This window comes from Ruditapes philippinarum, unplaced genomic scaffold (genome assembly GCF_026571515.1).
Source record: "Ruditapes philippinarum isolate M1 unplaced genomic scaffold, ASM2657151v2 ctg4069_1_1_1_1, whole genome shotgun sequence".
NCBI classification, from domain to species: Eukaryota; Metazoa; Mollusca; class Bivalvia; order Venerida; family Veneridae; genus Ruditapes; species Ruditapes philippinarum.
The window spans coordinates 75260-103220 of NW_026864965.1; the positions used below are offsets into that span (position 1 = coordinate 75260).

The 27961-nt window shown below is 33.1% G+C and overlaps 2 protein-coding genes across 2 annotated transcripts in view; one reads left to right on the forward strand and one right to left on the reverse strand.

The window, feature by feature from the left end:
- Positions 1-27045, reverse strand: LOC132727431 (uncharacterized). Its single transcript, XM_060712915.1, has 10 exons — positions 26990-27045; positions 23388-23631; positions 20825-21077; positions 19014-19121; positions 17645-17749; positions 15555-16372; positions 12137-13595; positions 7132-7321; positions 5553-5636; positions 1-4792 (listed from the first exon to the last, which is right to left on the reverse strand). Exons 2-10 carry the CDS (start codon positions 23573-23575, stop codon positions 4215-4217), a joined length of 3783 nt encoding a protein of 1260 aa, XP_060568898.1. The 5' UTR covers positions 23576-23631; positions 26990-27045; the 3' UTR covers positions 1-4214.
- Positions 25363-27961, forward strand: part of LOC132727429 (uncharacterized) — a gene marked incomplete at its 3' end in the record, with an annotated part of 10307 nt that continues 7708 nt past the window's right edge. The window contains exon 1 of the mRNA XM_060712914.1: positions 25363-25637. Coding sequence (XP_060568897.1) covers positions 25363-25637 — 275 coding nt within the window. The remainder of the gene's footprint in view (positions 25638-27961) is intronic.

Sequence of the window (27961 nt, forward strand, 5' to 3'; positions counted from 1 at the left end):
ATAAGTTTCACAAGTTTATTATTGGTATAATTATAATGATCTAAAATACAACACTAACAAAAGCTAAGTTACATTTACTCTACAAAATGGAATGAGTTTAATACTAAAACTCAAATAAATTTATTGCATTAAACATACAATATATGTTTACAGCACACACATACAACGTATGTATAGGCAGAAGACATAGAGATATACATACAATAACAAAATAGTTAAGAATTGTTCACTCCTTTCTTTAACAACCTTTCATAAAATATGTCCTTTATCTATTAAAATTGTGCAGTAATTTTCATATTAACATACAATTACTAACATAATTTTCTCAAATTAACATATTATAACACACAGCTGGTAGTATTCACTCCCACTGCTGATACAATTACATACTGAAAATCTCTGATATTTTGATAACAAATATTGTTGTTTAAACAATAACACATAGATATTTTCATACAATTATAAATAATGAAAATATGGATCTTTTATATGAAAGAAATAAATAAATCACCATGTGCTCAAAACCTTTTACTTTTCTTCTTATGGTTTTTTAATCAGCTCATTTTTTTAATAACTGATCAAATATTGTTGAATATCCATTATTTCTTAACAACAGTCCTTGACTTCAAACCATTTGCCTTTCATCAGTGTAAGTTAGAATCTCGTCAGAGATTTCAGATTCTTTCATGTGAGAAAGCTATCCAACTAAATTACGTCAGTGGTTCTACTCAGGTGCTCTTGACTTCCTCCATCAGTAAAGAGCTGGAAAATCACGATATGACCTTTACTGTGTTGGTGTGACTTAAAACCAAACCCAACCAAAATAACAATTTAAAACTGTGAAATATGATTATTAAACAATTTATAATATTAACATTAATACATATAATAAATTAACTAATAAATCATACATCATTATTGCTGGGATACTAGGGTGTTGATACAACATATAATCTGATCAATAAATCAATTAAATGATTAATTAATTAAAAAAAATGATGAATTAAGTAAGCAAGTACATTTAATAAATATATGCAATAACCCTAACCTGTACAACCTCGAATATGGAACAGTCCATTTGAAATAGTAGAGATTTCCATATCAAAATATAAAAATTGAGCAACCTAAAATGTAGAGCCTGATCAAGGCAAAAACTGTCATTTCCAGCAATTTTAAAAGGGTTACTTGCTTTATGTATTTAAAAATTATTAAACATAAACAGCAAAGTTTAAAAGAGTTAAAAACACTAATATAAATATAAATTATTAGAAACCATTTTAAAAATGAGTGCTCTCAAAATTTCAGTAGCAATTATTTTTTCTTAAAAAATCATTAACCATTAGAATGGGATAAGCTACTTATCTTATCAATTTGCAAAAATTTGATGTTAAACTTAATTAAATTTCACATTTGAGCAACAAATTCTATATAAATATATTGTTGAAAAGTTGCTTTTCTATATAATTACAAAATAGAAGTTTCATAATCCTAAAACAAACAAAAAAAATCAATAAAAAAGACAAATTTCATTAAAAAAATCAAAATAAAATCAATTTCATTCCCCTTTATCATCAACCATTGCATTTAAATATAATTGCATTGAAAAACATTTCATAAATCCATTCCCATAATTTACATGAAGTTTTAAAAGTATATTAATAAGGCAATAACATAGTTTTTAATTAATAAATTTCATAAAACAAGAGCCCGGTTTGAGCCGGGTGATGCTCCCCGATAGGTTTTGGACACAGGAAAGTACACCTCTTGTAGTTTCAGAGTTATGTCCCTGGAAAAAGTTCAAAGGGCAATAATTCCAAAATTAGGCAAGGCAGAGTTACTGTTATTTGCACTGCACTTCTAATCAATGTGATCTATCAACCTACAAAGTTTCTTGATGATATCTCTTATGATTTCCGAGTTATGTCCCGGACAACTTCAAAAAAGTAAAAATAAACAAAGGGCAATAACTCCAGAATTAGGCAAGGCAGAGTTATGATTCTTGTGCACTGCACATCTACCCATTGAGATATATCTACCTACAAAGTTTCATGTTGGTATCTCTTATAGTTTTACAGCTATGTCCTGGACAAGATTTTTCTAAAAGGGGAGATAATTAAAAAATGAGGCTTAACAGAGTTATGGTTCTTTTACACTGCACCTCTACTCAATGAGATCTATCTACCTACAATGTTTCATCTTGATAACTCTTATAGTTTTAGAGTTATGTTCCGGACAAAGTTCAAAGTGTTAAAATTAACAAAGGGCAATAACTCCAAAATTAGGACAAAAAGAGTGATTGTTCTTATGCACTACACACCTACCCATTGAGATCTATTCACCTACAAAGTTTCATGTTGATATCTCTTACAGTTTTAGAGTTATGCCCCGGACAAGATTTTTCTATAAGGGGAGATAATTCAAAAACCGGGCAAAATAGAGTTATGGTTCTTTGACACTGCACTCCCCCTCAATGCCCTCTACCACTGTATGAAGTTTCAACAAATTATCTCCAAGGGTTTTCAAGTTATGCTCCGGACAAGACAACGGACAGAAAGACGGACAAGGCGCCGACTATAATTATGCTCACCCGAAATTTTTCGGGGAGCATAAAAACAGTGTGCCTGTCTATTCACAAGCCTTGGCCATGTAGGAATTTTCTAAGCTTTAATAAGGAAGTATACTCTGTAGAAATCTATTCTAAAAAGTTATGAGTCTTGCAGGAGAACCTTAATTATATGATGTGTGTGACCGAAGTTTAAAGTGAAGACTTTTAATAGTTACTTATCTAATTCCTATTTTGAGTTATTAAATTTATGAAATTGTGAACTTGTTCTTGAATAACTTCAGCAGGCTTAACAGAAATATGCTTACGAAAATGCATTAATTTAATTATAACTTATAATCTCTATTTTGGTAGTGCTCTTTTAAATAATAATTCTTTTTCATTTTAAGAATAGTAAAATAAAATAAACAATACATCCAAGTATCAATAAAAAAGAGCAGCATATAAGAGAATGGATATTTCTTATAAAAAACATATTTTAGCTGTTTTTAACAAAAATACAACAATGATTAAACAAAAAAAATAGATTATAATTAAAATTATAACTAGAACTCCACGAGTCGGATGTGTTGCCTTGTGAACAATATAGTTTAGGAGAAATGGCCAGGACAAAAATGAAATATGAAAATTAACAAAGGGCAATAACTCAAAAAATAAGAAGTGCAGAGCTGCAGTTTCTGTGCACTGCACTTCTTATCAATAAGATCTATCATCCTATGAAGTTTTAAGTCTATAGCTTTTATACTTAAGGAGAAATGGCCTGGACAAAAATAAAGTATGAAAATTAACAAAGGGCAATAACTCAAAAAATAAGAAATGCAGAGTACTGCACTTCTTTTTAATGAGATCTATCATCCTATGAAGTTTCATGTCCAAAGCTTTAATAATTTAGGAGAAATGGCCCAGACAAAAATAAAGTATGAAAATAAACAAAGGGCAATAACTCAAAAAATAAGAAATGCAGAGTACCGGTTCTTTAGCACTGCACTTTTTCTTACTGAGATCTATCATCCTATGAAGTTTCATGTCCATAGCTTTTATACTTTAGGAGAAATGGCCTGGACAAAAATAAAGTATGAAAATTAACAAAGGGCAATAACTCAAAAAATATGAAATGCAGAGTACCGGTTCGTGTGCACTGTACTTCAGGTCATTATAAGAAGCATGCATACCAAGTTTGAAGACAATCCGACTTATAATGACTGACTTATGCTCCAGAAAAGCTTAAGGGGACGTCGATGTCTCAACCAAACAAAACTTCCCCGTATGTAAACAAATTTCCTAATGGTACAGACTTAGTTATATATATATACCAACCTGATGGTACAGTCTCAATTATATATACCAACCTAATGGTACAGTTTCAATAATATATACCAACCTGTTGGTACAGTCTCAATTATATATACCAACCTTATGGTACAGTCTCAATTATATATACCAACCTGATGGTACAGTCTCAATTATATATACCAACCTAATGGTACAGTCTCAATTATATATACCAACCTAATGGTACAGTCTCAGTTATATATACCAACCTGATGGTACAGTCTCAATTATATATACCAACCTAATGGTACAGTCTCAGTTATATATACCAACCTGTTGGTACAGTCTCAATTATATATACCAACCTAATGGTACAGTCTCAGTTATATATACCACTTTTTGCAATAGCCTCTTGGCTTATGGCCGCCACAGTTTTCTGAAATATCTTGCTCATTTCGGCCTCCTCGATGAATGAATTATTCATATTTGGAGTAAAACTGGCAGTCGCAGCGTTTATTATACTTTTATCTAATGCAGCGAGACTGCTTGCTGTAAAGTTAGCAGCTTGGGCGGGGCTTGAACCGTTTATCTGACCGGAACCTTCATCGTTCAATGGCTTCTCACTCTTGCCGGAGGCCTGACTAGAGCTCAAGTTGACAGTTAAATCTGTCACTTGACTTGAGTTTAAATCCATATTAATGTTCATATTTGCACCCAACTTTAAATCGGCTGGTATTTCATAACTTGGGTTTGCCGGGAGGGTTGTCACTTTGTTTGTAGGAGCCTTATTGTCTGTTTGCTTGTAGATGTCTTCCGACTCGCCCGTTGCAAGTTCGTACAATGTCATGTATTTGTTAAATGTCAGACTGTGGACCTTTTTCTCGTGTCGGACTCGGTCCCCAGTCTGCTTAAATGTTTTCCCGCATCCCTCGTCTCTACAAACGTATGGTCTCTCACCTGAAAGAGAAAAATGGTACACTAATAATAATTTTTTAATTGTATTGTAACCAACCATATCATTCACCAGCTAACTTAAATCTAATCTCATATCACTTTTAATCTAAGAATATTTATTACTGAGCTTAATCCACTCACAGATGTTTTTTTAATAACAAAACTCATGAAACATTCCAAAATTATTTATGCTAAAAATCAGTGTACATCTAATTAATTACTTGTAACATCTAGGCATGTAGAAACAAAACAGGAAGGTGACTTGAGTATGTGCAAATAAATCTCAGGTAAAAAACAAAATGAAATTCTTATCTGAAAAAATATATGAAAAGGTCGCAAATGTATTAGTGTAATACTGTAATTGTAATTTTTTTTTGAGTAATTGCTAATATTTCTTGAGTTTAGAGAATCACTACAAAACAAAGAAATGAACACAAAGTGTTTAAAGTACAGCGGATGACACGTGATCATTAAAGCCACATTGTCACAGGTGAACGAACTTGTTTTGCAATCAAGCTAAAATATACCCCTTTTGTTTTGGTGTGTAGACATAGCTCTTCAAGGTAAATGATTATTTCCCTTTGTCTTAACCAGTGATTACACAAGGGTGGATTTACAGACAAACTAAGAAGATTCGCTCTGGTAAAATTTAAACCCACACACATTAAAGTGTTCAGGACTCAACTGCATAACACTTAAAAAACAAGCAATGTCCTTAAATAGCATTTAGGGATAAAACAAAAGACAACATCAACAAGAATACCTGTATGAGTCCTCTCATGTATAACTACTTTACTTTTCAGGCTGAATTTTCTACCACAATAACGACATGGAAACTTCTTAACACCTGAAAAATAATAGAATCATTTGAAAAATGAAGTTTGTTTTACCAGGTTTTACACTGATTTTAACACATTTTAAAATTTGAAAATATCTTGACAGCCATTCCACCTAACTGGCTTTCCTTGATAACTTACAGTAGTTAACAAATTCTCCACAAGTGACTTACTATCAATCCCGCATGATTTATGCATGAATGGTGAGAGGCAAATGACTGTAAGAAACACTGTAGGAGAAATATTTTACCTTCCCTGAGGATTAAACCAGCCACCCCTGGGTTACAATGCACATGCTCAACCTATTGAGTTAAGCAGATGGACCTTATAAAAGTATAATTTGTTCTGTTTATGCAAAATAAATCATACTATTATCTACGCTCCTACCATCGTTTATAACATATAAAATGGCTATTTTCAATACAATGTTTCTCTTATAAATGTTCCAATATTCAACCATCAGTTCCTTAACCTCTATTTTGGATTTGTCCAGATTAAATATTTTAATATTTGGAGCTGTCCATTATCAATAAAAACTAGAAATGCGTCCATTGGCCACGGATGCCCCCAAACGCCACTGTTCTGTCAATCTTATGACTCTAGGTCAAACATTTTTTAGACTACATGTGCCACAAGTTGAAAACTAAAAATCAACAAAGGGCCATAATTCTGTTAAATTTGGTCGAGCAAAAATTCCTTCCTTTACTACCATCTACACATTAAGGTTGTTAATCCCTGGAAGTTTAAGCAAAATCTGCCATCCGGTTTAAGAGGAGTTGCATTCATAAAATTTCCACATAGTATATAGTGAAAAAATCAACAAAGGGCCATAATTCTGTTAAATTTGGTCACAGCAAAAATTCCTTCCTTTACTACCACCTACACATTAAGGTTGTTAATCCCTGTAAGTTTAAGCAAAATCTGCCATCCGGTTTAAGAGGAGTTGCATTCACAAAATTTCTACATATTATATAGTGAAAAAATCAACAAAGGGCCATAATTCTGTTAAATTTGGTCGCAGCAAAAATTCCTTCCTTTACTACCATCTACACATTAAGGTTGTTCATCCCTGTAAGTTTAAGCAAAATCTGCCATCCGGTTTAAAGGAGTTGCGTTCACAAAATTTCTACATAGTATATAGTGAAAAAATCAACAAAGGGCCATAATTCTGTTAAATTTGGTCCCAGCAAAAATTCCTTCCTTTACTACCATCTACACATTAAGGTTGTTCATCCCTGTAAGTTTAAGCAAAATCTGCCATCCGGTTTAAGAGGAGTTGCGTTCACAAGATTTCGGGACGGACGGACGGACGGACAAGTGCAACGCTTTATGCTCCCACATTGTGGGGGCATAAAAAACAAATTCCCTAACTACTTGACTCTAAGCTACTCCTACCCTTAACTTACCCTAAACTACCTTCTTATTCTTTTTGCTTGAGATCAGAAAGTTGAGAAATAAATAAACTATTAGATTTTAAATTTTTGGCATTATTGAAATAAGTTGTACCTAAATGGGTGTTCTTGTGTCTTGTCAGGTCGCAGTTTGCTACAAAGCACATCCCGCACTGCTCACACTTGTACTTGCGCTCGCCACGATGCCGTTTCTGGTGCCGTATAAGATTACCTTTCCGTGCAAACAACATGGAACAAATCTCACACTGGTAGTCTCGAATGTTTGTATGCATTAACTTATGATCCTGAAAAATATGGACAATAATAACAATGGTTGTTACTTTTCCAGTATTGGTAAATGGGTTACAAGTTCCTCAAACGCTGGGGCCATATTCGAGGAAGAGGGGGTTGGGGCTTTGGGGAGATTTTCATCACATTTACTATCATAATGACATAAATAAAAGTGAAAGTGAATATTATTGTTACGACTCTGATTAAATTTAAATAAGTAAAAAGAATATAATATTTCGTTCTTCAAATATGAACAACTTCACTGAATTTCAGTTTGAACAGTTACATTTTCATTTAATTGCAATGGTATATAATTTTGATCGGGTAAACTTTCAAAAAAAGTAAAAGAATGGGACCAAATTTTGACCTAAACTAGAAATGTGTCATCATGCCACGGATGCCCCCGCATGCAGCCAAAATTTCAAATGTTATAATATTTAGTTCCAAATTTGTTTGCACAAATTATTTTTTTCATTCTAAGTTCAAAGCCCTTAAAACTTTTCAATGTTAACACAAACCATTTTTATACAATGTTCAAGGCACTGAAATTATTCAGTCTTAACCTTTTAAAAATAGCATATTGCATATTTGTAGCCAACATAATGGCTATATACATTTCCACAAAAGTATGAGTGCTGAAACTGAAAGTTCAAAATTTTTCCAACATTCAGGAAAGATAAGTTTGTCTAAAATCATTGAACCACGACCAAATTCAAACTTAAACTGCTTATTCCTAAGATGTATCTATATTATTTTCAAAGTGAAAGGGACATAACTCTGCCAAAAAATCATCGAACCATGACCAAATTCCAACTTGACCTGCGCATTCCTTTGACATATCCATATGTCAATTTTGAGTTGAATATGTAACACTGTTGGGTTGATAATGAACAGAAACTGTAAATTTCATATCATTTTCAAAGTGAAAGGGGCATTACTCTGCCAAAAATCATCGAACCATGACCAGATTCGAACTTGGTCTGCGCATTCCAAAAACATATCCATATGTCAAATTTGAGTTGAATGTGTAATATTGTTGGGGAGATAATAAACGGAAACTGAAAATTTCATATTATTTTTAAAGTGAAAGGGGCATAACTCTGCCAAAAATCATCAAACCATGACCAAATTTGAAATTGACCTGCGCATTCCTTTGACATATCAATATGTCAAATTCGAGTTGAATGTTTAATACTGTTGGGGAGATAATAAACAGAAACTTAAAATTTCATATTATTTTCAAAGTAAAAGGGGCATAACTCTGCCAAAAATCATCGAACCATGACCAAATTTAAAATTGGCCTGCGCATTCCTTTGACGTATCGATATGTCAAGTTTGAGCTAAATGTGTTGTACGATTGGGGAGATAATGAACGGAAACTGAAAATTTCATATTATTTTCAAAGTGAAAGGGGCATAACTCTGCCAAAAATCATTGAACCATGACCAAATTTGAACTTGACCTGCGCATTCCTTTGACGTATCCATATGTCAAGTTTGAGTTGAATGTGTTGTACCGTTGGGGAGATAATGAACGGAAACTGAAAATTTCATATTATTTTCAAAGTAAAAGGGGCATAACTCTGCCAAAAATCATCGAACCATGACCAATTTCGATCTTGACCTGTATTTTCTCATGACATATCCATATGTCAATTTTGAATTGAATGTTTTGAACCGTTTGGGAGATAATGAACGGAAACTGAAATTTCATATTATTTTCAATGTAAAAGGGGCATAACTCTGCCAAAAATCATGGAACCATGACCAATTTCGAACTTGACCTGTATTTTCTCATGACATATCCATATGTCAAATTTGAGTTCAATATGTGCAAGGGTTATTAAGATAATGAACGGAAACTGATGATGACGGAAGGACGGAATGACGAAATGACGGAACAGGGTAACACTATATGCCCCTGCCATTATATGGCGGGGGCATAAAAATGCACCCCTGATGAACTGTAATATTAGATGTAAATAAGCAAGAGGCAAGTAGTCATTTTAGAAAATATTTGCAGTCAAAGGGAGATAATAGTGTCTTGCACAGAGGATAAGATTTACATTATGATCAAATGTTTTTAATACCGATTATTAAAGATAAGTGGTAGAACTTGTCAAGAAAGAAAAAGAAAGTTAACGGTATCATTTCATACCAAAGACATATTAAAACCTCAAAGAAATAAAACTGAAGTTGACAAAAAAGTCTGAATAACTTATTTGAAATAAAGAGGATGAACATTCCTGGAGTAAATTTTATGTAGTTTATATAATTCTATAAACACTGCAATGCTTTTTTTCCATTGAATGTAACTGATATTTATTTATTCAGGTATAATGTAAAGAATTTCTATAAATGAGAATTTTTTGCTACTATGAGAGACAATACACTACAGGGAGAGGTGGCTGTATGGTCTATCTCTCATACGAGGCAATGTCTGAACCTTAATAATGTAACAGTATTGAATGTTATCTCATATTATGGTTAAACTCGTATTTTAGAGTGTCTACGCTATAAACTACAGGCTTTCCTTACAATTAATCTTAATAGTGGATAGGTCTACAATGGCAAGGATCTTAATTAATTACAATTTGTATACTGTGCTCCTCTTAGTTCACAGTACTAATAACGCTTTGAAACAAGAAAGAAAACAAACAAGAGCTGTCGGTAGGACAGCAACGCTCGACTATTCTTAGTGCTTGATAGTTAAAAAAAATGCTTGATACAGTTACCTCCTCCTGTTTACAGCTTGGGGTAATGATGGTGAACAAGTGTGCAAAGTTTCAAAGCCATATGTCAATGAACTTTGAAAATATTTGAGGTATTACAAAAACTTTAACATAAATTCTAAGTCGAAAAAGGGGCATAATTCTGTCAAAATGCTTGATAGAGTTACCTCCTCCTGTCTACAAGTTTGGGTCATGATGGTGAACAAGTATGCAAAGTTTCAAAGCCATATGTCAATGGACTTGGAAAATATTTAAGGTATTACAAAAACTTTAACATAAATTCTAAGTCGAAAAAGGGGCATAATTCTGTCAAAATGCTTGATAGAGTTACCTCCTCCTGTCTACAGGTTGGGGTCATGATAGTGAACAAGTGTGCAAAGTTTCAAAGCCATATGTCAATGGACTTTGAAAATATTTGAACTATTACAAAAACTTTAACATAAGTGGTTACGCCGACGCAGACACTGACGCCGACGCTCGGGTGACTGCAATAGCTCTACTTATTCTTATCGAATAGTCGAGCTAAAAATGAAACTTATGATACAAAAATTGTCATTAGCTATAACATATAGGTATTTTCTACTGCATGACATAAGTAAACAACAATATATTCAGTCAAAGTCAGTTTGAATGTACCAGATGCAGACCATATGTCGGCCATTTTGAAAACAGTATGTCATCATTTAAATCGCGGTAATGGTGTTACATTTCAGTTTTTTCATGCTTCAGCAAAAATTTCTACATGTTATTTTGTTTAATTTTAAGTATTAAAACTATCCTTTGTTTGTAACTCAAAATTAATTTTTTCAACAAACAAGAACATTTGGAAAATCATGATTGTTTCAGACGTACCCACAAATTTAATGCACTATAGTTGCTTTTTGCAGAAATTTGTAAAATTTTGTTCTGTTTTGTGTAAAAATCTAGAGATTTAAAATATTTTGCACAAAAACTTTGTTGTATAGGTGTATGAATAAAATATGTCAATTCTGACCAATTCTAACACTGGTCACATGAAAATATGCCAATACCGTGAAATTAGTGATGATGCGGAATTAGGGATGTTGAGTATAATATAAATCTATTACAATGGGAACATTTTTCGTGAGTATAAAAACAATAGAATTGTATCATCTGGATATTCTAATGATATTTTGCTTGAAAAGAAACTGTTGATGATGTTGTAAGTGATTTAGTATGAACATTTATATGATGAACAATAATATTTTGTTAAGAACATTATATCTGCTATACAAATATATGTAATATCAGCATGTATCTCACACTTTCCAACAACTTCTATGTACAATTCAATAGTGGTTTATTGTTACTATCAACATAATTATTTATTGTATTACAAACCTTCCATTATAGACCAATTCACTTTAAAGGCATATATGCTAGTGTAACATACAGGCTTATAGCAAACTGAAAATTAAAGAACAGAATTAGTTTAATTTAAATTACGTTTACATGACCTAAAAATATGATTACAGAAAAAATATACAAGAAAATAATTTGGGGGTTCACCAACCTCTTAAAATTATGAGAAACTTGCCCTTATATGAGATATCTTTGTTATGTCATGTCATTACAAGGGCAGGTAACTTATACACAGGTCTGAAAAACCTTATTTTTACTACTAGTATTGGTCATTTGGTTTTTTTTAATTCTATCATTGGTCTAAACATAAAAGATCATGGATTTCATTAAAAAAAATTAATCCTTTTTTTTAAGATAAATTACGAAAACTAAAAATTCTTTAAGAAAGAAAAAATATCAACAAAAAGAAAATTTAAGCAAAGACGAAAAAATTAAACAAACTACTAATTATTATGTATAATCACTCAACCTTTTTGTGGGTTATCTGCCCTTGAAATAAGCAAAAAAATTTAATTCAAGGCAGATTACCTGTAAACCAGGTTGGTAATCCCCTACTTCTTTTGGCTTAAAATGTGTCTGCTATCATATACTAGGATCATGCTAATTCTAAATCAATTCCATATTTTTCAATCTATTATATGCTTATAATTATGTAAGCTTAGCAAATGCCTTTACACTGACCAAAACAAAGTTATACAAGCCAGTTACACTCACCTTAAGTGTTGTATTATCCTTGAAGGCCTTCCCACAGACATCGCATTCTTTGTCTGGCATCTTATGAACCTTCTTGTGTCGATACAATGCCTCTTTGTTCTTTACAACTACCCCACATATGTCACATATACAAGGCACCGGTGTCTCCACCTCGTGTTTGTGATCTTTTTTAATATGTCGTAACATGTGTTTCCTATACCTATACATGTTGTCACAATGTAGACATTTATGTTGGGGGACAAGATCGTGCACTGATTTATGATTATCTAAATGCGTTTTCCGGTAGAATTTCAATGGACAGTGTTCGCAGACATAATTTGGTTGGCATTTTTCAACATGAACTTCGTAACTCTCCTTCTTCATGAAATATCGACGGCACTTATCGCACTTAAAGTCGCCTCGCTTTCCTTCATGCACAGTTCTTATATGCGCCGTTAAATTTTCTTTCTTAGCAAAAGTGTTGTCACATAAATTACATTTATAGGGTTTACTGCCTGTATGGAAATTTATATGCTCTCGTGCTTGGTAAGGCCTTCTGAATATCACATTGCATTTGATACAATTATATTGCTGTTTCCCAGTCTCGTGTGTTGATATTGCTATAAATTCTTTTTCTGCATCTGTAAATAATGTATACTTTTCACTGGCATATCCAGGCTGCGGAATATGAATTAAAGAGTGCGTAACCATTTCGTTCACTTTTTCAAATTCTTCATCACATTCATCACACTTGAACAAATCCATATCGCAATGCTGACTTTTCATATGCCGTACTACATGGTCGGACCGACTAAAATTCTGCAAGCATACTACACATTTGTACGGTTTTATTCCTAAATGTGTATTCATATGCTGTGTAAGCCGGTACTTTTGTGAGTACACCTTTTCACATATTTCACACTCATGATGGCCAGGTTTCCTAGGCTGTCTTTTTCTCAAGGGTTTTGAATCTTCCGATTCAAGCATGTCAAAACCAGATGCTTGTTTTAAAGCCTCAGCAAAGATGTCCTCAGAGTAATCATCTTCACTATCACCTTCGACATCGCTTCTTATTTCTTTATCACATTCAGACTCAGTCCCTTGGCTTTCTTCGATCATAAACTCCCCTTCATTTACAACTTCAACTTCAACCTTAACGACAGTTTCGTCATCATCCGAGTCCGACAATCCATAGTTATAGTCCACAATTTTCCGCTTCACCCCTCTCGTCTTTCTTCTAGTACCTATTGTTGTGTCTTCTTTTGACTCCTCATATTCTGTTTCTGTATCAACATGTTTCTTTGGTCTACCTCGTTTTCTTTTACCTTTAGCGGGTTTAATTTTAGTCAGTTGGGTTCCATTGTTGTCCTTTTCTTCTTTTACCACTCTTTGGAGTTTGAGACATTCAGCAACTCTGTCATGAAGAGTAGACTCTGCTTCTTCACCCTTTTCTTGTGTATTTGCATCAGAGTTTTCTCCACTACAATACAACATTAAATACAAACATCATTTCTTTAAAAAAGTTTTTTTAGATATGATTAAGTACTGTAAAATTTAAACTGCTATCACCTAAGTTATCAAAGGTACTCCATTCATATTATTTGACATGGCAGGAAAATATAAGATAGTTTTTCAAAATTAACATGTATGTACCATTTGAAAAAGTTCTAGACTAATAAAGTTTGTGCAGACTTTGATTCCCTTACTTTGATTTTTCCAAATTAATTATTGTAATTGTGAAAATGTACTAAAAATGAAGTGTTTATACGCTTTTAACTCAAATCAGCCTACGAGTAGCACAAAAATAAATTTGATTTTCACATTAATTGAGAGTTTATATCTTTGTTATCTTTTGCATATATTTCCACTTTAAGTGTACTGCGTCATCGTAGTGAAAAACTGGTTAACTCCTACTAAAATTAAAAGGAATTAACCATGCAGTTACTGTACTAAGGTGAATACTGGGAGTTTTGTATGTAAGAAATTCATATTTTATGTTTCAAAGCTTTTAAGTGGAGCTCCTTTAATACATTAACATGTATATATTTTGTGTCTGTGATATATCAGTGATAAACAAAATTAATTTAAACTTGGTCTGCTACTAGTTAAATATGAAAAATTTACAGTTTTTGTGGTATACAATGGCAGATACAGTTAGGGCTGATGGAGAAATTTGTATTGATATATTGAGAGACGAATATTGACGGTATATCCATATGGATATATATCGTCTTGGACAGTAGATACAATTAAATACATTTAAATATGTGTTATAAATTGGGATTATGGTGTTATGCATGCTTGTATTAGACATTACAAATACTACAAACTAACAGAAAGTTTGTTTTTTCTATTCTTTTTGTCACTGACATTTGAAAACAGAGTTTAAAGTTCAAGTTAGCGAAGAAAAATGGAAAAAAGTGACTTCTCTTATTAGGCAAAAATGAGTTGTATATAAATTTAAGTTTGTATCAATATTTGAAAATGTGTACTGATATTGTACCAGGATGATGGATATTGATAATATATTTATATTGCTATTTTTATTTTTTCAATGATAGCCCTAGATACAATAAATAAGAAAACACAAAAAATAAAGATTTTGTTGTTACCATAGTAACATCATATCATCTAGTGTTGTTAGAACTAAAGTATGACTAGGACTATAAAAGTTCCACATAGGTTAAATATATGTATGTGTCATCAAAAAATCAAATTTCAAAAAAAATATATGTATTGTTTTATAATTTTAAATTACGGAAATATTCACATTTCCAGTAAAACTTGGACAGAATTACATGTATGTAAAATATGAAAGAATTCACTATTTGTGTCATCAAAATTCTACTATATATGTTACAAAGCATAACAAATTCCTACATATGTTGATAGGTAAGTTTGGTGGAGGGTAAACTTGTGCCTCATACTAAATAACATTATGTTACTAACAAATTGCAAAAATATTTATTATAACAGACAATTCAGATCGTACTTGTAAGTGCTTTAGGCTTGGTAACATCAAGTCACTTATGAACAGATTTTATAATGACAGAGGGTTTTGGCAGATCTTATATAAAAGTGCCTTAGACTAAGTTTATTCAGGGTTTTTATTATTAACAGATTGGAGATCCAATCATCATTTGAGATGCTCTTAAAATTGAATGCATTTTCAGCTTGTATGTTAAAATATCATCCCTGACGCTCAACTTTTCTAAATGCTGGATTGTATAAAGAAAGTAAAAGCCTCGAAAGGGGCACAACTGCAAAATCAATTTATGAATTATTTGCCCTATTGTCATGGTGTCACATTTTGATGCGAGTTTGAATTGAATACCTTTCATAGTTTTTCATCAAACCAACATTTACAAATAGGACACCGACGCCAACCTGCTGGTCATGACAATGATTCCACATTTTTATTTCAATCCCAACAACTTACCTTGCTGAAACATCAACTTCTGTTCCATCCAATTTGATCCTCTCCGTCAATCCAACACAGTCGGGACCAACTCCCTTTAACCCTCTCGCCACATGTTCCAAAGTTTCGACATTCGTTTTACCATTTTCTTCCTTTATATCATCTACATATATAACAATTTCGTTTTTTTCATGCCCACCTATACAATCTTTCTCTACTGTTTTAACCTTGTTAACACTGACAGTAATATCTTTCTGAATTTGTTCATCAGTGGATCTTCTTGACTTTGACCTAGTTCTTGGTAATGACTTTTTACCTAACTTGCAATCTATATCACTATCATCAGCCATTTCTTTAAAATCACTCTTTCCTTTGTCTTTATCATTATTTTGATGTTTATTAATTACCAGTCCACTCCCTGGCTCACTTTCAGTATTGTTACTAATGACAGAAACGTCTGCCTCACTTTCTACTTTATCTTTGGAATTATCAGTATTGTTTGTAATAGATTCATCCATTTTATCCTCAGTCTTATCAGCTGCACACTGTGCTTCAGTATCTGTTTCCATAGAAACACCTTGTGTTTCATCTTTATTGTCCGTTGATACTTTTTCTTCTTCTGATTCAATAAGATTGTAATTGCTATCAAAGACGGCCTGAATTTCTCCGAGTTTCCTCAGAATACTCCCCATATTACTCTCCGATACTGTTCTCAACTTGACCTCTTCTCTAATTGTTGTTACCAAAGCAACAATGTCAGCTTTACTTTTATCAGTGAGTTTCTCTTCTGATATAGTATTCAATTTACTGTGTGTAATATTTACCAAATTCTCTGCCAACTGAAATTGTTAAAAACATATTTAGCATTATAAAGAGATAAAAATACTTTAATTACCAAGGTCAATTCATAAATTTTAAGCAAAGAAAATATACAAGCATAATATTTCGAGAAACAATTAACACTTTCTTAACAAGATCTTCCAGTTGGACAGAATGCTCTACTATTCCCAGTGCTTAATAGTACAAAAAAGAGCCTGGATAATATAATAATATAACTTGATTCAAAGTTCTGAAAGGGGAGTACTTTCAACAAAGACGCAATTTTAGAGTTAGTCTGAAAATGCTTGACTGACAAGTGAATGATTTCAGTGGTTGGGGTGAATGAATTGACATAAAAAGTCTTTGCAAGAAATTTTATAAGTTCACAAAGGGATTTAATTCAATAAAACATCCATGCATGAGTTACAGATCGTGGAAAGTGACCAAAAAACATGCATAATCTCAATAAAATTTTGCACTGTTTTAAGTGAATATTTTCTGAAAATGAGATAGAAAATTCCAAACAGTACTTTGAGGAAGTGTTATAACAACATAAACTACTGTAAATTTCATTTTTTTTGCTAGTGATTAAATTTTGCGAACTTAATAGTTTCATGACAGGATATATTTGCTAAGAATCATATAAATCTAACAGACTGGAAGAAGATATTTGCAAAAGTTTGACCACAACAATCATTAGTCCAAAATGTTCATTTTGAGACATTTTTTCCTGGCTTTACAGTAGTTTTATATTTTATATTTTTTTCTAATCAGGCACATTGCCCCAATGTTTCCTTGTTGTTTATTGTGAACTTTGTCTGCAGTGAACAGTGTAAAAAAAGAGTATACATGTAAATATAATTAAACTGCTTAAATGTTAACAGTTCTTATGTATATAAATGGTCTGAACATGATGTTTTGATGTTCATTAATGTAAATTTATATAATAACAGGAATTTAATTTATTGATTGACTGTCAAGTTGATGCAAATATAAGACGGCTTATCTACTTGGTAGTTTGCTTGTTCTGTTATATTATATCCAAGGACAGTTCAACAAATCACTAGAAATCTGTCAATACAACATGACAGCTTCAACATTCCACAGATTTGTCAGTCTATCGACAAACTGGAACAGAATAACAGTGCGACTGACACAAAAGGAAAAATATATGATTCGTCACCTTAGTGCAATACTAGATTAAGTTCTTCTAAATCTAATAGGATTTAATTTGTTACTGCACTCAGGTGACAATATGTTCCCATTAGTGGAGGTATATAAAGTAAACTTACTGTGACTCCTAGAGGCCATGTTTTCATCCACCTGACAGCAAGTTTCAGCACTTTCTGTAAAACAAAGTTCCTCTGTAACAGTTCTTCTATCACGTCTGGAATCACCTAATAAAATCAGTTTAATACAATTATTAGCGCAGATTAGCAAAAATCTTATCAATTTTGGAATATTTTGAAACACTTAATACTTGTTTGTTTGGTTTAATGGTGCACCAACACAGTTTAGGTCATTTGGAGCTGACACAGAAAAGATGGTTTTGGCTAACCTCAGGTGTAACAAACTTCATGGTGAAAACCACTTCACCTGCTGGAGTTAAGAGATGTAATCATGCATAGTTTCCAGCTTTTCAAACACATTTAGTTGTCTCTTAAGATCATGCAAGGATAGTTGGTTCTGAAATTTAGATGCCTCAACCCTTTACGGGACTCAACTGAGTTTTTTTAACATGGCGGCTCATTAATAATTGTTCAAGATAAATGTTCCATTAGATATAGGTCTTGACCAATAAGTTGTTTGCAAAATTTCTGATCATATGCTCAGACCCTTTTCCAAAATATTGATTTTATTCTTATTTTGACCCAATAATGAAAAGCGTAGCATTTTCAATCAAATTGCGCTAAGAATGGCACAAAAATACAATTTTCCATTTATTTTTAAAAATATTCAATTTTTAAGTTTTAGGCTTTTAAAGACCTCAGTGGAGTTCCTTCTTAGGCACCACTATATACATTGCATATTTGATTCCATCCTCAATAATAGATGGGAACTTTTTTTTCATGATATTTACAGTTATTTTTTGGTAAAAGGAAGCTAAACAAATTTGGAAAGAGGGTGATTCCTAAAGAACAATGAAAAACAAAGTTTAGAAGTGAAAATTACAGGTTCAGTTTGATGCAGTCTGTCTCACTCTGCCTAGCACAGACTTAAGCAGTATTCAATATTCAACACAAAAAAAAGTATTGGTACCAATGATCCCAAATATAAGAACACTGCAGTGATGTTTAGGACAACTGTTTTTTTTTTAAACTATTGAGAAGTGGAGTTAGAACTGTCTTGTAAGATACTATATAATTATGCATGATTGTTTATATGTTACGCCAATTTTTAACACATTTTTTTATCATATCTTGTCAGTCAATCTACCTAACCCGTTTTCCAGGATAACTTAAAGTAACTACCTATTTCTCTGCCAGTGACCAACAACTAATCTCGACTGATTTCTGCATCAGCAGCAAATAAACCTTAGATAGATTGTCTGAGATCACAGAGAAATTACGCCATGTCCAAGGATAAAACCAGCGACCCCATGGATAAATAATCTGATACACTACCTATCAAGCTAAGTTAGCTATATATAAAAAAGATTACCTCTAGGAATTCATGATGATCAATAACATGGTCATAAAAGTTGGCCTCAACAGTTTCCCAGACCATTTTCAACAAATCTTCGGACTTCCTGTTAGAACTGCTGGATCCCTGCAATATGAAAACACACAATCACATTATAACTTAGAGCTTGGGTACCAGCAAACACAAGTTGTGGGTATAGTCCAAACAGTTTTAACTCATATATGCATTTCTTATCTTAACATCTGTTTTCATGATTTTAGAGATGATTCCTTGTCTTTTCTAGACATTTATTTTACTCAAAATATGTATCTCTAATCCATCAACAGAAAAATTAAAATGATACATGTGTATATTGTTAACTTTTCTTGGGGGGGGGGGGGGGGGGGGGCTTTCGTCCTATGTGTAAATTAAATTTGATGAGGTGGCTTTTGTCCACTGTGTCACTTTTAGATGGGGTTTTTGTCCAGTGGGTGGGCGACTTTTGTCCCCTCTCTTACATTTCAGTAAGACTAACATCAAAGAAAAACTCATCAATGAATTGTTCTAAAGCATAGCTTTATTTTAAGTATTATTTAATATGAATTTACATGAAACGGAAAATCATAAAAGATCATATATCAAATCATAACGCCTCAATGATATGCATCAGGACATTTGATGATGACAATTCTACTATAATGTTTGAATGAAATCTCTTGAGAAACGTAAGAGTTGCTAACAGATAAAATCCAACATATGGATTACCTTACCACCGACAGAGTAGCTAACAGATAAAACCTAACCCAACATATGGTTTACCCAACCATCAACATTTAAACTCTTCATTTCATAAACATGGTTTGAAAGGGAAACAAACTAGAGGTGCCAAAGAAACGACAAATACCCTCATCTGATCTGTATAACACAGGATATCATGTAGTTCAATTTATCATTATTTTTCTAAGTAAACATTTAAGTTTTAAAAGTCATTGAAAAAGTATAGAAAATGTCCAGTGCATACACAAAATGTTCAAATTATGACCTTCTAGGGTGATTTTGACCTTGAGTCTGTACAGTGGCAGGATGAGTTTTGCACATCACCTTATCTGAGCAAAATTTTGAGAAAAAAATCCTTCAATGGGTAAAAGATTTATAGAGCAAACATGATAGAGATGGGCAGTCTTGCAGCCGAATTGGGATTTTTTTTGTTATTTAATGAAGGGCCATTTGACTCTTATTCTACTGTTACAGAATGAACTCTCTATAGTTCTCTTTTGTTCTGTTTACAGTTAGATGGCCACCTATCCCTATTCTGTAGTGCAGCTGACCAACAGACCGACTGACTGACCAAACAATGCAACAAAGTGATTACAGTACAGCCCCCTCCACATTATGTGGCAGGGGTGTAATAATATATGAATCTTACACTGGCTGCCTGTACAGCCCGGAATATCAAGCTTGAGGGTAATGGTTTACGGCTGTAACAAGGTTCTACCAAGTTTCCACTTAACAGTTACCCGAGAGCTAGATATTCCTGTCTGTACTGACAGCCAGAGTTTGATTCTTTTTCTTGCATATTAAACATCAATTATTTTTGGAACAGATATTACCAAAACTGATATTTTCATTACGCACTTTTTTCTTACAGTAGCATATGAACTTACAAACTTCCTTCATAATGGTAAAATGCCATCATCAATAGAACTTATTTCATTCATAAAACGTGTGTGGCAATCACGTCATTTAAAGCATGCAACTTGTCTTACATGGGGGGTGTAAGACAGGAATTTGTTGCACTAGTATTAACAGAGATAATCCTGTCTGATATACAAGTAACAAACATGTCTCACCTTAGATGTATCAGCATCAAAGGCTTTCTTCATGTCCAAATAGAACTTGAGACAATTTTCTTTTGTGACATTCATTTCAAGGTACTTCTCGGCCAGGTCAAATAGTTCTTCTATAGCGAGATAATCTGCTAGTTTTATGATCGCAGTAAAGTTTACGTTATTCATGTATATAATGCCGCTGTAGAGGAAATCAATGACCGCCTCCAGGTGCTTTGCATCCTCAGGTGACAGACCTACCAACTCAAACGATGATCTGAAATAAAATACTTATACAATAAATCATATAAATTCTTTTTAAAGCTATAATATGTATATCATTATAATGTATAATAATTGCTAAAATCATCAAGTATCGCTATACTATTTTTGATAGATAATCAGAGATCAAAAATTCCACCTGTCTACTGGTAATTAGATGTAGAATTTAAGAGAACTTGATGCAGGACAAGTACAACAAGAGCTGTCCGTAAGACAGCGCGCTCGACTTTTTTATTGCTTGCCAATAAAAAAAGTTTTTGCAGTAAAAGGCAATACAAGAATCTCTGTATTTTTAAAGTGAACAATGGCCATGAGCATTAAGATATTTAGTGAAGAATTATTTTACTGAATTGTGTGATACCCTTGAACACTGCAGGTTCAGTGGATAGGAATGAATTTTTTTAGATTTTTTAAGTTTTTTAGTGCTTGCCTATAATACAAAACATTGACAGTTAAGGGCCATAATTCAAATAAAATCTTTGACAGAATTACCTTCTCCTGGACATGTTTGGGAATCATGATTGTAAACAAGTATTCCAACTTTCAAATTAATATCTCAAACAGTTCAGTCAAAAAGTGGACTGGTACTAAAAACTTAACCAAGATTCTAAGTCGATAAAAGGCCTTAATTTTTAAAACAAATCCTTGACAGAGTTACCTTCTCTTGCGTACAGATGGGGGTAATGATGTGAAATAGCATTAAAAGTTTCAAAGCAATATCTCAAAGGGTTAAGGCAATAAGTGGATTTTACCCATATTCAATGTATTTTCTAAGTCAAAAAGGGGCATAATTCTGTCAAAAACCTTGACAGAGTTATGTCCTCTTGTCTGTTGATGAAGGTCGTGATGGTAAACAAGTATGGTCAGTTTCAAAGCAATACCTCCAATGGTTTGAAATAAAGTGAGGTGGTACAAAAAACTTAACCAAGCTCAATTACACTTTCTAAGTCAAAAAAGGGCCATAATTCTGTTCAAAAACCTTGACAGAGTTATGTACTCTTGTCTGTAGATGAGTTATGATGGTGAACAAGTATGGTAAGTTTCAAAGCCATACTTGTAATACTTCTGAAATAAAGTGGGGTGGTACGAAAAACTTAACCAAGGTGTGACGCCAACGCCGACGCCGGGGCGAGTAGGATAGCTCCCCTTTTCATAGAAAAGTCGAGCTAAAAATGTTACCTGCACATTGGATTTACAACCTACTCATCCCATGCGCCCGCAGGACGAGTGACTCTGATTAATGCCTGATAATGTTAATAAAAAGATTTCCTACAGCTGATCAAATATCTGTTGCTTGTATTTAAATTAAAGTTAATTATGAAAATAATAAAATTTTTACACTAAACATTGAAAAAAACTTCTGTTTCATGTTGGCACAGATGATGAAACAGGTCTATTGGAACATGGTAAAATGCTGACAAGTTGAAATGGTTCATGATACATGTAGCTTATCTGAGAGTGACTATAGACTCTAGCCCAACTTCGTATCAAATAATCTAAAAGTGGCTATAGATTTCTGCACGTTTTTTTTTTTCAAATAAACTAAAAGCGTCTAAAGAGGCCTGCCCATTATTTTTTCAAATATATCAAAAGCACCTACAGAATTCTGCCCAATTCTTTTTTAAATAAAGAGTCCTGCCCAATTTTGTTTCAAATAATCTGAAAATGGCTTTAGAATTCTGCCCATAATTTTTTCAAACAAACTGAAAGCAGCTAAAGACTCATGTTCAATTTTGTTTTCAATGATCTGATGTGACTAAAGTGGCTCCTACAGATTGTTGATTTATATATTTTTTTATGAATCTCAGACACTAAGCTGTCAAATATAATTCCTATTTATTAAAGGGTATAATCTTTATCTTATGAAATATTTTAATGAAATGTAGCAACAGTAAAATTATATTGGTTCCATTATTATATGGTTGATTCCCGAAAAAGTTGTAACATAGAATGTCTCTGCTTTTAATACACATGAATAATGTACATAAACAGAATAAAATGTTCTGCAACAAAATATTATTTTGTAATTTAAAGTAGGGTTTTATCCGTTAAGCAATAACTTAGTGCATGTGCCATTCCTTTTTAAGGCAATAAATTACCATATTTATTTCATACAAGCATTTTGGAAGTATACTTTTATTAAAATTCAAACAATAATTTTTTCATCAGATCTATAGCTTTATACACTTTAAATAACAATCATATTTTGAAGAATTTCTCCAGATTAGACCATAAAAACGTGTTCAGCTTCACAACTATTAAATATATGTATCATCCATTGTGTAGTAACTGATATAAAACAAACCTGTGAAACATGTCCCTCTTCCTCTCTGCCTGCCTAAACAACAAGTGGAAGAATTCGCTACCAATGGATAAAATACATTTGTGAGCTGAAACGACACTGTCATGTGACGTCAGGGTAACGTCCTTGTACACATCCTCATTTCTCAGTCTCTCGTACCTCGATGCCAGCTGTTCAACCGTCAACTCCATGTTTATGAAGGTCAAGGTCAAATGAATTACTCACTTTCTTTTACAATTTCTTCATTCTGGAAAAAAAGCATACAAGAAAAGTTGAAAAAAGAAGTCAGTTGTCATACAACAGGATGAATCAAACTAAAGGGAAGGAGAATATTAATTATATTGCAGTGTTTCTTTTTCTCTTTGATAGGAAAATGATGTGGGCCCATGAAAATGGGGGATGTGTGCCAACATCAAAAAAGAAGTTTTTTTCAAAATTTAGAGTAAAAATTTTATTATTTTCATTATTAACTTTAATTTAAATACAAGCAACAGATATTTGATCAGCTTTAGGAAATCTTTTTATTAACATTATCAGGCATTAATCAGAGTCACTCGTCCTGCGGGCGCATGGGATGAGTAGGTTGTAAATCCAATGTGCAGGTAACATTTTTGTACTTGTCCTGCATCAAGTTCTCTTAAATTCTACATCTAATTACCAGCAGACAGGTGGAATTTTTTATCTCTGATTATCTATTAAAATACACACTCTATAAATTAAAATGAATAGACAAAACTATCTATAATTCTATAGACATGTATACACATAACTATATGTGTTTTTCATGCAAATCATGCAAAATTTGAAAAAAGATCACAAACATTTTTACATATTTTTTTGTCTTTCCACTTAGTAAAGCAAGCAAGCAACACAGAGGTCTTTTGCACATGAGATGCCAAGTTTGAAAACTGTACCATTCCTGGCACAGTTAAAATGTTATATATACATAGAGAGTCAAACAAAAGATAATTAAAACACTTGGAGCCTGATTATTATTGCAACCAGACAACAGCCCCTCAGGGCTCTCGATATAGGGACCCTGTAACTGACCTAAGTTGGGCAGGGTGGTAATGATACCAGGGAGTTTATTCCACAGTACAAAGATATGGGGTTTTAAGAAAGAGTACTTATGGTAGTCAGATGAAACCTGTTGATGTCAAAATAAGGAATGCACAGGTCTGGTTCACCTAAATGTATGTTGGGCTGGACATCAGTTTGATCATTAATTACAACCAAGTTACTGGCATGCCAGAAGTTCCAGTACCTGTATTTTTCATATAAATGCTTAATTTTTGTGTTCTTTCAAAATTGGTATCAGATGCGTGAACTAGACAAAATTTAAGTGTCAGTTCCGCAATAGCAATTCAGCTACAAAATTATTTTATTTTTAATCACTGTCACTAGTGTGTTGTCAAAACGTGACCTCGAAAACATTGCGGCTTCCATCCTTGTGCACATGCACAAAAATACTGCCACATTAGGCCTATAAATTTCAATTCTTCCTTTATTACCATATTAGATACATTAATTGCTTTAAAAAGTAAAATATCATGCATATAAGCACTTAATTATTTGTAAATACTTTGGGATAAAGTTACCCAGTAATAATACCATTGTTAAGTCCTTGCTGTATTCCCTGAATCACATATTTTTTATTGTCTGGAAAAATAGTCCCTTCAATGATTATAAATAACATATAAGACTGATATATAACAATATTCATAATACATTGTAATAATTATAATGGGTTGTCCCTTTTCGATAAGATAATGATTCACAATGGTCTGGTTACTATCCGGGATTCCCCAAAGAAGAATATGTGACATTTCTCGCCTGAACATCACGCCATGTTAGGTTATTCACAGCAACTTAAGACTAATTTGCTTTCTTTCCTTACATACACAGCAGTCATAAACGTTTCTGGACCTTCATCAAACACAAGCAGAAAGACAATCAAACAATTACTGGACAAAAAAACATGGACATCTCCACTCCGAAGCAAAACATACTAAACCGGCAGTTCCAATCTGTATTCACCGACAACATCACGGTCACTGCTGATGACTTCAAGAAGGGGAACTACATCAATCCACAGTCAACCCATCCAGTAGCCCCTGAGATATCCATCACCACTCGGGGAATCAGAAAACTCCTTCTCGCATTGAACCCGCATAAAGCTGCAAGACCCGACACCACAAGCCCTAGCATCCTCAAAGATTTGGCAATTGACATCGCTCCCATACTCACCACCATGTAAACTCTATCACAAGAAACTAGCACCATCCCTAATGACTGGAAGAAAGCCAATGTCTCCCCAGTCTGCAAGAAACAAACCTTTACACCCAGACAAATGCCAAATCCTCAACATCTCCCAGAAGAAATGCCCCATCTCCCACAACTACACTCTTCATGGCCATACTCTAGAGCACGTCACATCAGCTAAGTACGTCAGATGCACCCTGAATAACAACCTGGACTGGGGCCAACATATACATTTACAACATCTGCAACAAAGCTTACCATACCATCAGCTTCTTGCGCCTCTACTTCCACCACAGAATAGGCCTACAAAGCTCTAGTCTGCCCCACAGTGGAGTATGCAAACACTGTCTGGCAGGGTTTTCATTTTTATCTGAGGCAACAGATGTTCAAAAGAAAACAACCAACTTTGCCAAGGGTGATATTTTAATATACAGGCTGAAAATACAACTGATTTTAACAACATTTTGACCGATGGTTTGGATCATCAATCAGTTAATAATGAATACCCTGGTCTGAGACCCTCACAAGAAGGTTTTTAACATTTTTAACGGGGAAGTCAACGCCTGGGGCCGGGAACCTTTGGCTTGCCCGGCTATAGACTACATGTGTATATTTAAAAAGAAAAATAAAGAAAAAAATATATATAGAATTCTAATTTCAATACCTTAGTATCATTGAAATTTTCAGTATCATTTTTTGTTTGGGGCCATAATGCAATTATAAACGGCGGTGTATTCCGTTAATAGCAAATCACAACTTTTTGACTTTCAAGATAACAATAAAAGCTGAGGAATTCTGATTGAAAACAGATGCGTAGACTGGTCCCCTGCCGCTGTGCATTTCAATGGGGACCATAACAGGACAGGGAACCACAATAAACGGAGGCAGTGCATAAAATACTGAAGGGCACTTTTAAAACGGAAAATTTAAAACAAAAATGAACGATTATTTTAAACAACTTCGTCGTTCATCATGTTTAACAATTTATAGGCTTTGTCTAATAATTTACATAAGGATATTATTCTTTATCCTCTTTTTAAACTCCTTTATCTTCTTGCGATTTAGAAGCGCTGACATGTCTACGTCGTTGCGAGGGATTTGACATTCATGGAAAATAGATATGTAAAACACATGCAATTACATTATCAGATTACAATTTACAGGGCGTCATCCCATGTTCAGTCTTTCTTAAATTAGGTCACTTGTTTGTTCTGTATATATTCACTTGACCTCTTTAAACTTTTAATTTGCAAACAAACAATATTCCTTGCTTTAATAGAACAGTTTTAAAGCAATTATTTGTTGCACATATTATGCATATGTAGAAAAATACAAGTACAAACCCAATCAAAAAGGAAACAAAATGTCCGACATTTTTTACTTGCAAATGGGGTACATTATAAAAGGGACATAACTTTGTTATTCTTAATTCTATCGACGTTTGCTGTGCCATATTTAAAACTTTGACTTATTTCCTAATTCGCTAGACGCTCAAACGTAAATAAATTATTTATCCCATAATAAAGGCAATCGAAGGAAGAAAGAACAACAAATACATAAATTCACATTTAGGATTTGTTATCTGCATTGCCGTACTGTATATGAACATTACTAATACATGTTCTTAGAAACAGCATACATGACATTAACATCTCAACGTTTCATAAATCTATGTAATCTAAAAGGACTTTCTTTACAATAATCTCATATCTTTATTATGAACATTAACATGGAAAACACACAGTTATGAACGTACTTTCCCTGTCAGTATGCTGCGAGTCGGCTGCGCAACCCTACTCCATCGTGGGAGGGGGACGTAGTAGGAAACCAAAACTCAAGACCAGCCACATTCCGTAAGTGCTCTGACATAATTTAATGAGAAAATCCATAAAAATAACCCACTTACTATGTAAAATGTAATTAAAAGCCGAATGTGTACGCTCATTAACTGCACGCTTTCCACCTATAAGTTCAGAACATTTACAAAAACGTATAAAATATGGAATCTCTTCTTATATACAGACCATAAAAATTGAAATCATAAAAGTTCAAGGTATCGTATTTCACTAACTAAAGAACCGTTCTCCAAAATAACGAACATCCTGGGAAAGTAGTACATCTTGTTCTTGTAACAAAATCTGAAAAATATAAACTTAAGTAATTAACAATATTTTTAGTTAAATTCAAATCGCAACCAAAACGTAAAAAACTTGACTGAATTAATCTAAAAATGCATCTTTATAATACCATACTTCATTTACATTTATGTATTTAAAAATCAATTATAAACCTTGCAAAATTATTCTGCAGTTGTA

Excerpts from the sequence above, each read along its gene's own strand:
- LOC132727431 (XM_060712915.1), bottom strand. The coding sequence starts at position 23,575 with ATGGAGTTGACGGTTGAACAGCTGGCATCGAGGTACGAGAGACTGAGA. Across the intron at positions 21,078-23,387 it reads AAGAGGGACATGTTTCACAG|ATCATCGTTTGAGTTGGTAG; the intron begins GTTTGTTTTATA and ends ATTTTATTTCAG. Across the intron at positions 5,637-7,131 it reads ACACAAGAACACCCATTTAG|GTGTTAAGAAGTTTCCATGT; the intron begins GTACAACTTATT and ends ATTATTTTTCAG.